Raw genomic sequence first — 14,079 nt, 5'->3', positions numbered from 1 at the left:
ACGCAAAAGGACTGTCATCAAATTTGCTTGTAACATGAACATAATCTATCACAATGCATGAATTGATCTTACATTGCATAGGTTCAATATTTTTACTTACAAAGCAAATATATTGAATTCAATTGAATTGTTTCATTCAATCAAGAATTTAATCAATACAAACAAATGATTACTAAGCTAAGGTCCCACGTCCCACGTCAATCTTGCAGTTATATCATAGATATAACCCATCCATTTTTTGTTTACGGCAAATCAAATCCAGTTTTGTTTAGGACTTAATATTACTTTGAAGCGCAAGAGTTTACGTTATTTTCCATTTATAATACAATACAGTGATTAAACATAATTGTATTGTAATTCGATCAAGAACGATTAATAAGAAAGTTTCTAAAGATTGTTCTTCGTATTCTATATTCACTGAATAGTAGTAAGATATGGGTTTTGGTGTGATACGAAAACTTTGTATATTGTAACCAACCATTTCTTTAACGTGATATTACGTATTTCGGGATCTTTTAGGAGAAAAAAAAAGAAAAACGGACATTAGTCGGGTTCGTTAAAGATTCCCCCTAAGGCTAAAAAGGAATCCACCGGGATCGGAGAAGGCTTCCGCTCCGGGGGATAAAGGCTAGGCATTGAAGACAGCCCTCACACACACCTCCCACTTTTTACATACATCTTGTTATGGTTTAATTGAAACCAATTGTTCCTTTTCAGATCACTACATGGGCTCGCCAAACGAACCATCCGGCAACCGCTCATTTCAGGGCCACACAACAAACAACAAAAACGGTTCTTTTCAGGACCACTTAAAAACTTCGAAAGAGTTCGATTTCTTGTTTTCTCTGTGTAAATGATAATTCCGTACATTTACTCATCCGGTCACACGTTCACAACAAAAACTTCCACCAGTCTTTCAAAATATTCATTCATCCATTCATTGAGAATTGATTCGAGAGTTGTGACTTAAAACAAATGATCACTGAACCAATGGTTGTCCTACGTCAACTTTGCGGTTGTATCACAGACACAACCCACTTCCAGTTTTTTTCATAAATTAATCTCTTCATTACTGAAATGCACCGAGCGGAGAAAAAGTTTGTTCTAACCAATCTATTTTTTATGTTTGAACACAAACAAGCAGTGGGAGAATCAATGCTTTCATCTCTGCCTTCGCCATTCGTGAGTTTTTTGTTTGCTGCTTGAGAGCTTCCCGAAAAGTAAAGAATAAATATTCATACCCGCTGGTTTTCAATTATACTATTTGAATAAGGGATCCCTCCTGCACTTACCTCTTTTCATTTTTACAATCGCTGTCGGACTGTTGCTGGCCGCCAGACCGTCCTTCCCGGGACAGCTTCCATATTTCATTCCACCAACCCCACATCGCATCTGGCTGCTTACTTCGGATCATTTCTTTCGCGTACAAGTACTTGTCATTTGGATGTTGGCGCTACGATTGGGACAGTGTGGGTAAATTACGCCAGCGAGGAGGGCAGAAACCACGCCGCGGCCGATCTACGGTGATACAGCAGCAGCACCACGATGCCACACTGCACCGCCAGCAGGTTCCGGCAGAGGCTGGAGGTCGCCTGGAAGTTGGAGGTCTGCACCGCGTCAGACTTGGCTTGCGCCAGCGAATTCGTCGACGGTTCCGGCGACGTCAGATCCCGCTGCTCGATGTCAACTGTCGGAGGGAAGGTTTTGGAAGAGAACAATGAATTATTTCTGATGCCGTTTATTATTCAGAAGTGAATTGCTTAGAAGAAATGCTGTGCTGGGTCATAAAATTTAAACGCGACCCACGGAGCAGAATGACAAATCGACAGCTGTTAATTATGCTGGATCGAGAAACAATTCGCGTGTATTTTCGGGTATTTTTAAACATAAATTTCACTAACGTGGGCACAAAAAAAAAGAAGCCCTATCCATCAATAGCGCAAAGGCCCCCATCGATCCGTCACCCCGCTTCAATTGAACCGGGAAAATTGAGTGTGGTCGAGCGGTACTGAAGCTTCATGGTGACCCCTTTCAGGCGAATATTTAATGAAACGATGAATAAACAATGAACGGAACACTGTGCCGACGAAAAATAGCCTACATTACTCATGATATTGGCTCCGGCGGCAGCTGCTGGTGATTCTTGAGCTTTTTTCTCACGCTTCCTTCCTTCCCCCGCGAACTCTTCGCGGACAAAAAAAAACCACTTTCCGGACAAATTAAGCAGCAATGTTTCGTGGAGTTATTGCCGTAACTTCGGATGCTGTTGTTACTTGTGCAGAAAATTTGCCGTCAATCAAGTTGTCACGGGAAGAGACAAAACGCTGCTTGCGGGACATACTTGCAATAAATTAGCTTAATTTTCTCCAACATTTAGCAGCGCTCAAAGCACTGGAATAACCTGTCTTTCCCCTCATTATGTTGAAAGCAATTAAGAGCGCTGCAGTACATCATTTTTTCCTTCACTTCCGGTGAAGAACAACCCTCCCAGTGTCCCCTTGTTTCCAAAACGAAGGAACGCGGATCCACCGGACAGTTTGCGAACAATGTATGTATCCGCAGCTGCATCCGCACCGTTTCCCATCAACCATGCTGTCAGTTTTGTGTGCACACCGCTGAGTCAACTTTTTACCTGGTTTGGTTTGTCATGTCAGTTGCATTGGACCGCTCCTCGGGGTTGCCATTGTCTTACAACAACGAGGTGTGGCTCGGGCCATTGCGGGCCGTTTTTGTCGTTAAAGACGTTTATGTGACACATTCGCCGTGTCTCGTCCCTCGCACTCTCTCGCAGCGATGGGATCGGATGAAGTATTTCCATTATTCACTCGACAACGGAGATGGTGGCCGCTCGAAGACGACTCTTCGAATGACATGAATTTATTGGAAGCGCAACGACGTAACGATGACGGAGTGGTTTGGTTGTGCAGATCCAGGTCAGGATAGATGAGACTTCTGCAGATGTTATCGCCAATACCGTTATCCTACTCGGTCCGAATAGCGAGGTTTTGCATAATTAAGATTCATCCTAGTTTACTTATGGCGATGTCCCTCACCATCGTTATGGTTATGTTTCTTATTGGATGATGTGTAGGAATGTTGCGATTTTCTTAGCTCATTTTTGTATACATTTTGTGCCCAACAGTCAAACTGAAAGCAGGGCTGCATTTTTTCATCAATGTCACTGACAACTGACGAGCCACGTTAGTCACTTCCTACTGACAAAAATCTTGGTCAAATGGTGACTGACGGAGTACGATGCAACACTGTGCATGTTACTGAGCTTCGTCAATACGTTTTGACCAACCAAGTAGGCGGTTTAATTGTCAGCAACGAATTGAGGATTGTCGCATATTGCATTTTATCATCATCGAGCAATAGTTCGATTTTCGTTCCGGTTATTGTTTCTTGTATTTATTGAAGAAAATACTATGTCGAACACGCGATATCGTGTGAGCGAGCAACGGAATATATAATTGACCGAGGCTTGAAAAATCTCTACATGCTGAAATAATGAAGAAATTTATCTCTTCGTTGAACTTTCTGCCCGAGACCGAAACTGACGTATTTGAAAGTCCGTTTAGTTCCAGTCCTCGGAGTTTTAGGATTTTATATAAGAATGGTATCCAGGTAGCCCAACGTAAGCAAATGCACCCGATCATAGGGCACTGACTTGAAACATGCTTTGTTCGTCAACACACTCTAACAAACTAGTTAGCATTGAAGAACAGCAGTGGAACTCCATACAATTCACTAACTAAAAAGTGTCCACATTTTCATCGCTTGTTTACGTGAAGAATATATTTTTTTCAGGCACACTTGATTTGAGAGTGTATGGATTTCTTGTCTTGACGCAAGGTCTTTAATGATGAATTATAAGATGGGAAGGTTTGTATAAACATATTTATAATTACATAAGTTTATTCAAATATTAATATTGCTCTTCTTCAACTATTCAGTGCAATTTTATCAAAATTGAAAGAGAAATTAAAAATGGAACATTTTTTTTCAATATTTTTTTGAGATGGTTATTAAAAATCCATTATTAACTTTGCTTCATTATTACAAACTCATAAACGACCCAAAGAGTCTTCGATTGTATATTTTTTATATATTTTTTTACAGTTTTACAGTACACATTCGCTTATTGGCGCTTTTTTAGTTGGAGTGCTTTTTAATTGGCGGTTTGCTAGTTGGAGCACGCGCCAATCAAAAAGTAACCATCCGTCATAATTGTATGTCAGTTTTACTCTGTTGTTTCAATGCCATTTTTATTGAAGGGTCCTTGAATGTTACACCCAAAAAATTAAGGCACAGTATAAAAGTTTTTAGTTTTGCAGTTTGTTTGTCAAATGATTTCGTTTAAATATATATATATATAAATATATATACAAATAAAAATGAATTATATCACATCAAAGACATGAAAAACAACAAGAAAAACTCGAACTTTGAAATTTGTGAACTATTGCAGTATTACTTCAGCCATTCCATGCCAAACCGATATAGTGAGTTTCAGATTTTCGTGAAAATTGGTAGCTTGGTTTCGTTGTGGTAAAACATTGAACCTGTATTATTTTTTTTGGGTGATTCCATTTTTTTAACTTTTCCCAAAAACTCATAACTTTTGAACCACTAAGCCGATTAAGATGATTGACATATCAAATTGAAGTTAATTAGCTAGTCTTTTTTGGAAAAATATCAAACTTGCAAGAAATTTGAGTTTGGTTTTCGTAATTATTGATTGTTTCCATTTTTTTTATTGTTTACATGGTTTCGGCACCAAAGGTGCTATAATTTTCTATATTTTTCCTTGAAAACTGAGGATTTTTTACACATTTACATTTTTTACTCAAAACTCAGATGTGTTCTTTTTTTCTTTTTGGAGTTATAATTTTAACCGAGATGATCGATATATCAAATTAAAGCCAATGAGCTAGAATTTTTTGGGAAAATATTGCTCATGGTTTCCGGACAAAGGGCGCTATACTTTTTATATTTTTCTTAAAATCTGAGGATTTTTTACTTAACACATTAAAAAAAATAATAATAAATAAAATAAATATATATATATAATATATATATATATATATATATATATATATATATATATATATATATATATATATATATATATATATATATATATATATATATATATATATATATATATATATATATATATATATATATATATATATATATATATATATATATATATATATATATATATATATATATATATGCAAATAAAATTCCCCTTTTGCAAGTGTGAAATTATTGACTTCAATAAACTATGTCGATTATCTGAATCGGTTCAGTAGATCAAAAGTTATGAATTTTTGAAAAACGTAATTTTTGGAAAAAAGAAGAAAAATGATTTTTTGAACCATCGGTTAAATTTGAAAAATCATAATTTAAAAACGAAGAACACATTTTTGGATATGTTATCTAAAAAATTCTCAGCTTTCGAGAAAAATATAAAAAATAGGCGCCCTTAGACGATGAAAACTATAAAGATCAAATACGATCAATAATTAAGAAAACAATTTTTTTTTGCAAGTGCAGTATTTTATCAAAAAAGACTAGCTAACTGGCCAACTTGATATGTCGATCACCTGAATCAGTTTAGTAGTTAAAAAAATATGAATTTGTGTAAAAAGTTATTTGAAATGGAATGGATTGTAATATTTTGCGAAAAGGAACAAAACTTCCCATTTTACACGAAAATCTGAGAACAACTATATCGGTTTGGCATAAAATATATATAACACTAAAAAAATATAGTTTGTGGTCATTTCTCCGGCAACTAAATAGCTGAATACTAGAAACTAATTGATGTTAACGTTTCATTACCTTTTAAATTCTAGATACAATACCAACAGAGGGTATTTAAAAAAAATAAAAATGGCTTTTACGAGGTGTGTTCGAAACTGAAAAAAATTAAATTCATCATATTTGTTTTTTAAGCGTACATACATTACCTAGACATTTGTCATCATTGGTGGAATACGATGAATGTTGTTATGAATAGCAGAGCAAGTTATGATTACAATACATATGGGTATATTTTGATAATGCAAATATTAACATTATACATAAACCGAAAAAAATGCATTAACATATTTGTCTACAGCACTTTCAGCGTCTATATATATATTTTATTCAATTTTCAGTTCGTAATTATTTCTATTCCATTCGCCGTGTTTATCATGATGATGCTAACATTAATAACATTTTATACGAACCTCCCACCTTATATATGACGTCTCCCACCGTTTTAGAGACATCTTAACATTATGTTCAATTTTTAGAGCGTAAACCATCTGTCTATTTTTTCACTGTTTACATTTTCTTGCCACAAATCGTTGCCACTTTTTTCTCTCATGTTCCACTTCTCTTCTCTGATTGAAGAGTGAGGGATTTGTTTTGTCGGTTTATATTTTGTTGCACGTCGTTTGGTGGTAAGGTTGCAATGGTCGTCATAGTAGCCCAAATATATGCAGTGACAATGACAAATTGCAGCTCTGACTGAAAGACGCTCAACCGGCTTGTCGCTTGTTATATTCAAGTCCGTGCATTCGAAGGAATCGCATGGTTTGCTACGTTTGGAAGGAAAACTTCACGAGGTGAAACACCGTGACACTCCAAGAAGTGCGAAAATGAATCACAATGTCCGATGCTTCTCCACCATTTGATACAAAAAAACAGGTCGGAACCAATTAGGGACTGTCCACATACCACGTGGACAACTTCAGGGAGGGAGGGGGTACGAAAATGTCCACGATTGTCCACGGAGAGGGAGGAGGGGGTTCAGATAATGTCCACGTGGATACATAAAATGAATATTTTTGAAAATACATTAATATCCATAATCAATAATGAATAAAATCTGCTCTGCATTTTTATCAAATTTCAATCTTGCCGCCTCTTGCGAGTACTCCGTATTTATCAATAAGAGACCATATTTTTTCATATTGTTGAACTGTTTCGCTGAAATGTGTATTTTGAGAGTAACGCACATAAACTGAGAGTGATGGATTTATTTACATTGGCAGAAGAGGATCATACATTCCGCCAGGACGAAGATACCACCAAAGTATGTTAGAATCTTGTAATTTGAAAAGTGCGCGACATAGTTTTCTTAGGTACGGATTTTGTTGTTGTATCTGTCTTCTGAGAACTCCAAAGGTGATGAACCAAAGAAAAAGTAACAACAATTCACCTGGTGAAGCTTGGTCACGTAGAACGCTACAATATATCGTTTCCATACTTTTGCGTCTTGTGTCTGGTGAGATTGGAATGGAATTTCGTTTTATGTGCTTCTACAGAGCTTCGGTAGATTCTAACAAGAACTGCTTACAACTAAACGAAACTAAAGTCCAAAATAAACTAACAGAATTAGCCAATAAAATAGACGTCATGTTCCATCAGGACAATGTCAATCTTCCTTCTCTTTGACAACCTGGCCGAAAATGTTAGGTTTGCCTGAGAAGTGCTGTTTCACCCGCCATCATCACCAGATATTGCACTTTCTGGTCATCAATTTTTCAGGCCACTTTTCTTGAGCGCAATAATTTCGACTCATTGGGTAGCATGGAAGAGAACCTTGTCCAGTTTTTTACGAGAAACCAAACAAGTGTTGGGAGGTTGGGCTTTGAAATTGTGGAAGGATCGATTCAGCAATACCTTACACTGTGTAAACTAGGCATAAGAATTAACCAATTAATATTAAAAAAAAACTTCACAAAGAAACTCGATGTTTGGAAGCCACATGAATTATAGTAAATTTTCGCTACATTTTGTAAATTTTTGACTGAATTTTCATCAGAAAATCGATCTCGGTGTATAGAAATGGGTAAAATACGATATTGTTCGCAAAGATCATGGAATAAGCAAGACAAACCACTGCAAATAACATCAAAGCCAGGATTACACAAAAAGGGACGCGGTGTGTATGGTGGAACTGGAAGCGAATCTCCGATTATGAGGAGTTACATGGTCAAAAGGTTAATTCAGTGTTGTACCGTTCACAACTGGATAAATTTCACGAGGCGATTATGGAAGAAACCACCAGAATCGATCAACAGAAAAGTGTCACATAAATCTTTGATGACGCACCAAAAAATTAGGGCGATTAGTTGGGAAGTTTTGATGCATCCATGGATTATCCCAGACCTTGCAAACATATTTGCGATCTATTAAGAAATGATCGAGCTATAAGCGTCCGAAATTTTTAGACGTAGTACTACATCAAAACAACATTCAGAAATTAAACAGAAAAACGCGAATACTTTTTAAATGACCCAATACATTCGAATAATTGTGTGTCTGTAAGAATGATACTTTGGATTTTTTTCCCTTAAAGTCGGCACGAATTCGGGAACAACCTAATATTTTCCAAGTCTTGCGAGGTTGAACAGAAAGATCATTAGTAGATGAAGCCAGCGATCACGATACAGGTTTATTGTTCATTTGAGCCGCCATTTGTGTGTTAAACAAACTAACACTACATAATTTAACACGACATTCTTATAACTTGAACAGCATGATGATACCGATATCGATTTTTTTATCACTGCTGCATTGTCTCGCGATTCCAATAACGATTTTGTAATGAAGCCCTAGATTTCATTGTCTGATTTTTTTTTTTGAAAACATATAACAGTTCGGCTGAAAAGTATATAAGGTAACACAGTAAAACGATTTGCAACTTTTCGATACCATTTTTATAGTAATCTTTCGGTTTTTCCTCAAAATAGGCCTCGGTTTCGGTAATCACTTCATCATCGGTCTTAAATTTCTTGCCAGCGTACATTCTCTTCAGGTCTGCGAACAGAAAATACTCGCTGGGGGCCAGATCTGGAGAATACGGTGGATGCGGAAGCAATTCGAAGCCCAATTCATGCAATGTTGCCAACGTTTTCATTCGTTTGTGATTTTTCAATTTTTTCACAATAATAAAAGTTGCTTCGCTCTCAATGCTGTAACTCACGAACCAATCGACCGATTGCTGTCAAATTTTTCAACTATCCGTATCCATGATGGTGCTTTGTGATAGTCAAGTAGATTTTTGCAAGAGGTTCCATCTAGACGTCAACCTTATGAATTTTTCAGCCGAACTGTTACAGCTCAACCAATTTTCGTCGGCAAATAATTGTATATGATTATGATAATAATGATAATAAGTATAAGAAAAAAAGAACTCCCGAGAATAGATTCTCAAGTGATTTTTTTATATGGATTTCAGCGGTAGAAACAACCTGACAGCATAAATGGAATTTAGAAGAAACTAAAGAGCGATACAAATAACTTCCCGGAGAATGCTGGAGAGAGAATAAACGAATTTAAAATAAACCGCTATTAATATTTAAGCTAACATTTTTATCCATAAAACTATAGAACACAAAATAGAATCAATCCCAAAATGAAATTTGAGAGAGGTTCAATTATATTTTGATTTTTTTAGAAATAATTTGTGTAATGTCCACGTGGATAACAGGGGGAGGGGTATAGTAAATGTCCACGTTTGTCCACGGAGGGGGAGGGGGGGTGTTCAAAAACATGATTTTTCTGTCCACGTGGTATGTGGACAGCCCCTTATACACCGACTCGATTATATACAATTTAAAAAATATTTTCAAGTTTCACTCACTTCTTAAAATCAGATGGTGTTTCGATTGTTTTGCCACAATCCTTCAATTTACACTTAACAATTGTCCAATATTTTTTTATGCGACGAAAATCTGGACAGTTTGGTGGTATTGTACACCCAAACTAGCGTTGTCAGAAAGCATTTGATTTTCGACAGAAAACATGTCATTTCCTGCCTCGAAGCGTCAAATAGGCAAATAATGTCATATGTGCCCCAACGCTTTAAAATGTTTGTATGTAAGGAAGCAGACGTCTCTTTCTTTTTTCTTTCTTCATCTTTTTTGGGATAGCACACACAAAAAAAGTTCACACAGCGTCAATGGGGATCGAACCAAGACCGGCTGGAATGATATACTGTTTTACACGACCACGCTATCCACATTGCTAATGATGCTGTTACGCAGAAGCATGATAATATTACATTTAATTACAAATTGAAGTTGGAAAGTGTTTTCTAATTTTACTCTTAGAAGACACTTTCCAGCATGAAGGAGAACTATATCCATCTCGTTCTGGGCCGTGTACATATGTGGCGAAGTAATGCGTGCTTATTTGAAACGTATCTTTTGTTTCGCTCGCTCGTATTTATCTTATATTGCCGTACCATTTATATTATACAAATGCTTACCAGTATTTGTGAGTCATTTTCTGTCATTTTTACGCTCATTTAATGTAATAAATAGGGATGACAAAACACGAGCTAAAAATCAATGTGGGTGTAGAATTGTGCCTGCAGGTTCTTAATTTAATTGAATATTATCGACAATAGCTCGTTTTTTACATGTCTTTATCGTAGAAAAGGGGAACTTGAATAGTTTCATGGCCTTAAAGATGTCTGTCCCCTTTCCCCTTCTTGTAACGACGCAATAGAACTTCGTGAGCAGCTCCTTATACATCTTCCGAGATGGTTGCATGATCGTGTTCTATCTGTTCTATCGAAAGCCGGAAATCGCAGTAGCAGCAAATAAAACGGTGAAAACACGATCCCGGTAACCGGAAAAGGGAAAGATGGCAGCTCCGCCATGTCGAGAATAATTCAGCCTTCGTCAGGAAACGGCCAACTGGCACATCCTGAGGCGAACAAAGTGCACGAGAGGGCTCTACAGAATGTGATGAAATGAGATGAGGCTTATTGTTTGCCCAAAATTTTATCGTAACCTCTGGGAGTACTCTGTATTTTGTACGAAAAGCGCGCTTGCTCTCTCCTCAGAGTACAGAAAACCACATTTGGGTTCCAAATAACGGGTAATTAGTCGTACAAGTGCACAATATACGGACTTCAAGTAGTATGGGTCAGTAAAGTCCTTCGCAATCCTCAAAACAAATCCGAGCTAAGTACCGTCGATGCAGTATTCAAACAGCAACGGACTTTTCGAACGACGGAATGTCATGGGCGAGCAGTTTGTTTAGATGGCACCAGTCAACAAACAAATTCAGCAGATGTTGCAAACGTTGGCAGTCTTCAGCTGAGTGGATCACCCGGAATATGTTTTCAAGTCATCAGCATACATGAGTTTGCGGTTTAACCCTAATTTCGCAGCAATGTCATTGAAAAACAGTGTGAACAACAAAGGGCCTAAGTAGCTTCCTTGAAGCACTCCAGACGAATTACAGAAGCACGAAGAAACGCAGCCGTGAATTACAACGCACAGTTTTCTTCCCATCGAGTAACGTGCTTTGCAGATGACTCGATATGTGACAGTTCAGCCAAAAGTACGTTGTGGTCGGTCTTTTTAAAAGCCACCTTCAGATCGGTATAGATAACATCGACATATTGACATATTGATGAAGTTCAACAAATTCGCGGCGACCGACCTGCCAGGCGTGAAGCCCTGCGAATAGGTAGAGATGTAGCTCTTGAATTGAATAAGAATTACTTCGCTGACGATAACTTCAAACAGCAACGTGCAATGTTTCGTACACCCAAAATTGATTTTTAGCTCATGTTTGGTCATCCCGATTTATGATATTAAATGAGCCTAAACATGACAGAAAATGTCATGATTCTCAAATACTGGTAAGCATTTGTATACTATATATGGTATAGCAATATAAAATTAATGTGAGCGAGCGAAACAAAAGACAAATAAGCTTTCCGCATACTCTGCAACATACACGGCCCGGACCGAGATAGATATGGTTCTCCTTCATGCTCTCCTTTTTACTCTTAGAAAACACTTTCCAACTCCATTTCATAATCAGGTGCATAGCGTGTTCGTGTTGAACAGTCTTGCAATCCATCCGGCCTTGGTTCGATCCCCGTTGATGTCGTTTGGACTTTTTTTTGTTTAGGTGCAATCCCAAAAAAGATGAAAAAAGAAAAAAAAGAGATGTCTGCTTCCATACATACAAACATTTTGAAGCGTTGGGGGTCAGATGATTTCATTTGCCCATTTGACGCTTCAAGACTCGAAATGGCATGATTACTGCCGAAAATGCTTCCTGATAATGCTAGTTTGGGTGTAAACCACTATACAGTAGCTGAACAGGAACTGGGAGGGTCGAAATCGATTGCCACCACGGAAGAGCAGCTGCGCTTTTACATTAGGGAGACACTGTTAAGGAACATTACTTTAGTTGATTTTCGCGGATTTATGATTTCTAGTTAACACGTTCCGCTCTGGTAGGGCGGAACGTGTTACCTAGACGTGTTAGACCCTAGAAAAACTGAGAAAATCATTCTTGATGGGAAAAAATATTAAAGTCCTCAACCAAATCCTTTTTTCGTCAAAGAAATTTCTACCGACTTGCACTGTAGTTCGCATATTCTAGAGCTTGTCACTTTGAATACATTCAAGGGGTGTTATTTGGCATAAGAAATCTCAACTACGTACAACTAATAAAAAATACGCAAGTGATACCTACGTTAGAGTGGATGAACTTTTATTTCCGTCTGTATGCAGCCATGCGATGCCAAATCGATGTAGTGGTTCTTAGATTTCCGAGAAAAGTTACAGTTTTGTTCCTTATCGCAAAACGGTTTTTTTTTATTTTTTCGTTAGGGTTACCATTTCCATTTTATAGTGGTCTGAAAAATCTTTTATTCTCGTTTTTTCCAAAAATTACTTTTTTCAAAAACTTATAACTTTTGAACTACAAAACCGATTTAGATGATCGACATACCAAATTGGAACCAGTTAGTTGTTCTTTTTTGAAAAAAATACTGCAGGCGGAAAACCACCACTAGAAAACGGAAGAAAGCAAAATCACGAATTTTCACTGACTCTCATAGCAAGCAATTTCCTTTCAGACAAATACTGATAAACAGAAAAATGCAGAATATGCTGGAAATAAGAGGAAACGGAAGTAATTGTTGATAAACAGAGAATTTTAATTTTTTGTTTTTTGTTGTGCCCCAGGACTATCCGAAACTGCCCCATACAAAGTTTTTTTTGGACAAAAAGGTAATTTCCAAAAATTCGAATAAACCATTCGTAATCGCATCAACGCACACCTCTCACACGCACATATGATACATTGATGACCAAATGCCAACCAGGATGAATTCACGATTTTTTTAAATTTTACCAAAAATATTAAAAATCAAGGAAAAAAAGTGTCCGAATGTGCCCCCCTCTCCCCTATTAGCTTTTATGGTTCACATGATTCCGGGACTAAGGACGCTATATATTTTTTATATTTTTTCTTGAAAGCTGAGGTTTTTTTTACACAACATATAAAAAAAATCAGACATGTGTTATTTTTCGTTTATAATTTATAATTTTTCAAAGTTAACATGTTTTCAATCTTTTTTCAATATATCTATGCGACTAGACAGGATGTATGCGACAAGGCTAGCTAACTATCTTTAATTTTATATATCGATTAACTAAATCGGTACAGTAGTTCAATAGTAATAAATTTTTAAAAAAAGGCATTTTTGGTAAAAAAGGGAAAACTTTTTAGGACCATCGGTTAAATTGGGAAAATCATAACTAAGAAACTGAAAAAAGCCTCTCTGGTTCCGAGGTTTGTTATATGAAAAATCCTCAGCTTTTCAGAAAAAATATTAAAAAATATAGCGCCTTTGGTTCCAAGAACATGAAAACTATAAAAAACAAATACTGTAAATAATAACTAAATTGAAATTCAAATTTTCTGCAACTGTGGTATTTTTTTAAAATAAAGACTTTAATTTGATATGTCCATCATGTGAATCGGTTTAGTAGTTCAAAAGTAATGAATTTTTGTGAAAAAATGGAAAAAAAAAGATTTTTCGGACCACTCTAAAATGGAAATGAATAAAATTAAAAAATACGGGTCTAATGAAGGCAATGGGCAATGAAGAACAAAATCACCACTTTTGACGAAAATCTGAGATCCACTATATCGGTTCGGCATGGGATGGCTGTATGTTCCTGATATTTTGCACATCGAATCGTACACATCGACATTGCCCTCATTAATATCCCTAGTTTGAAATCCAAA

At 36.7% G+C, this 14,079-nt stretch overlaps 1 protein-coding gene across 2 annotated transcripts in view; it reads right to left on the bottom strand.

Moving 5' to 3' along the window:
• The window catches only part of LOC129762865 (uncharacterized), a 343,596-nt gene that overhangs the window by 79,647 nt on the left and 249,870 nt on the right, over nt 1-14,079 (bottom strand). For both annotated transcript variants that reach the window (XM_055761464.1, XM_055761544.1), the window contains exon 10: nt 1,293-1,687. In XM_055761464.1, coding sequence (XP_055617439.1) covers nt 1,479-1,687 — 209 coding nt within the window. In that variant the 3' untranslated portion in view covers nt 1,293-1,478. The remainder of the gene's footprint in view (nt 1-1,292; nt 1,688-14,079) is intronic.

The sequence above is a fragment of the Toxorhynchites rutilus genome, chromosome 1 (genome assembly GCF_029784135.1).
Source record: "Toxorhynchites rutilus septentrionalis strain SRP chromosome 1, ASM2978413v1, whole genome shotgun sequence".
NCBI lineage: Eukaryota > Metazoa > Arthropoda > Insecta > Diptera > Culicidae > Toxorhynchites > Toxorhynchites rutilus.
Note: the sequence above shows the minus strand (reverse complement) of the source record. Positions and strands in the feature narration are given on the sequence as shown.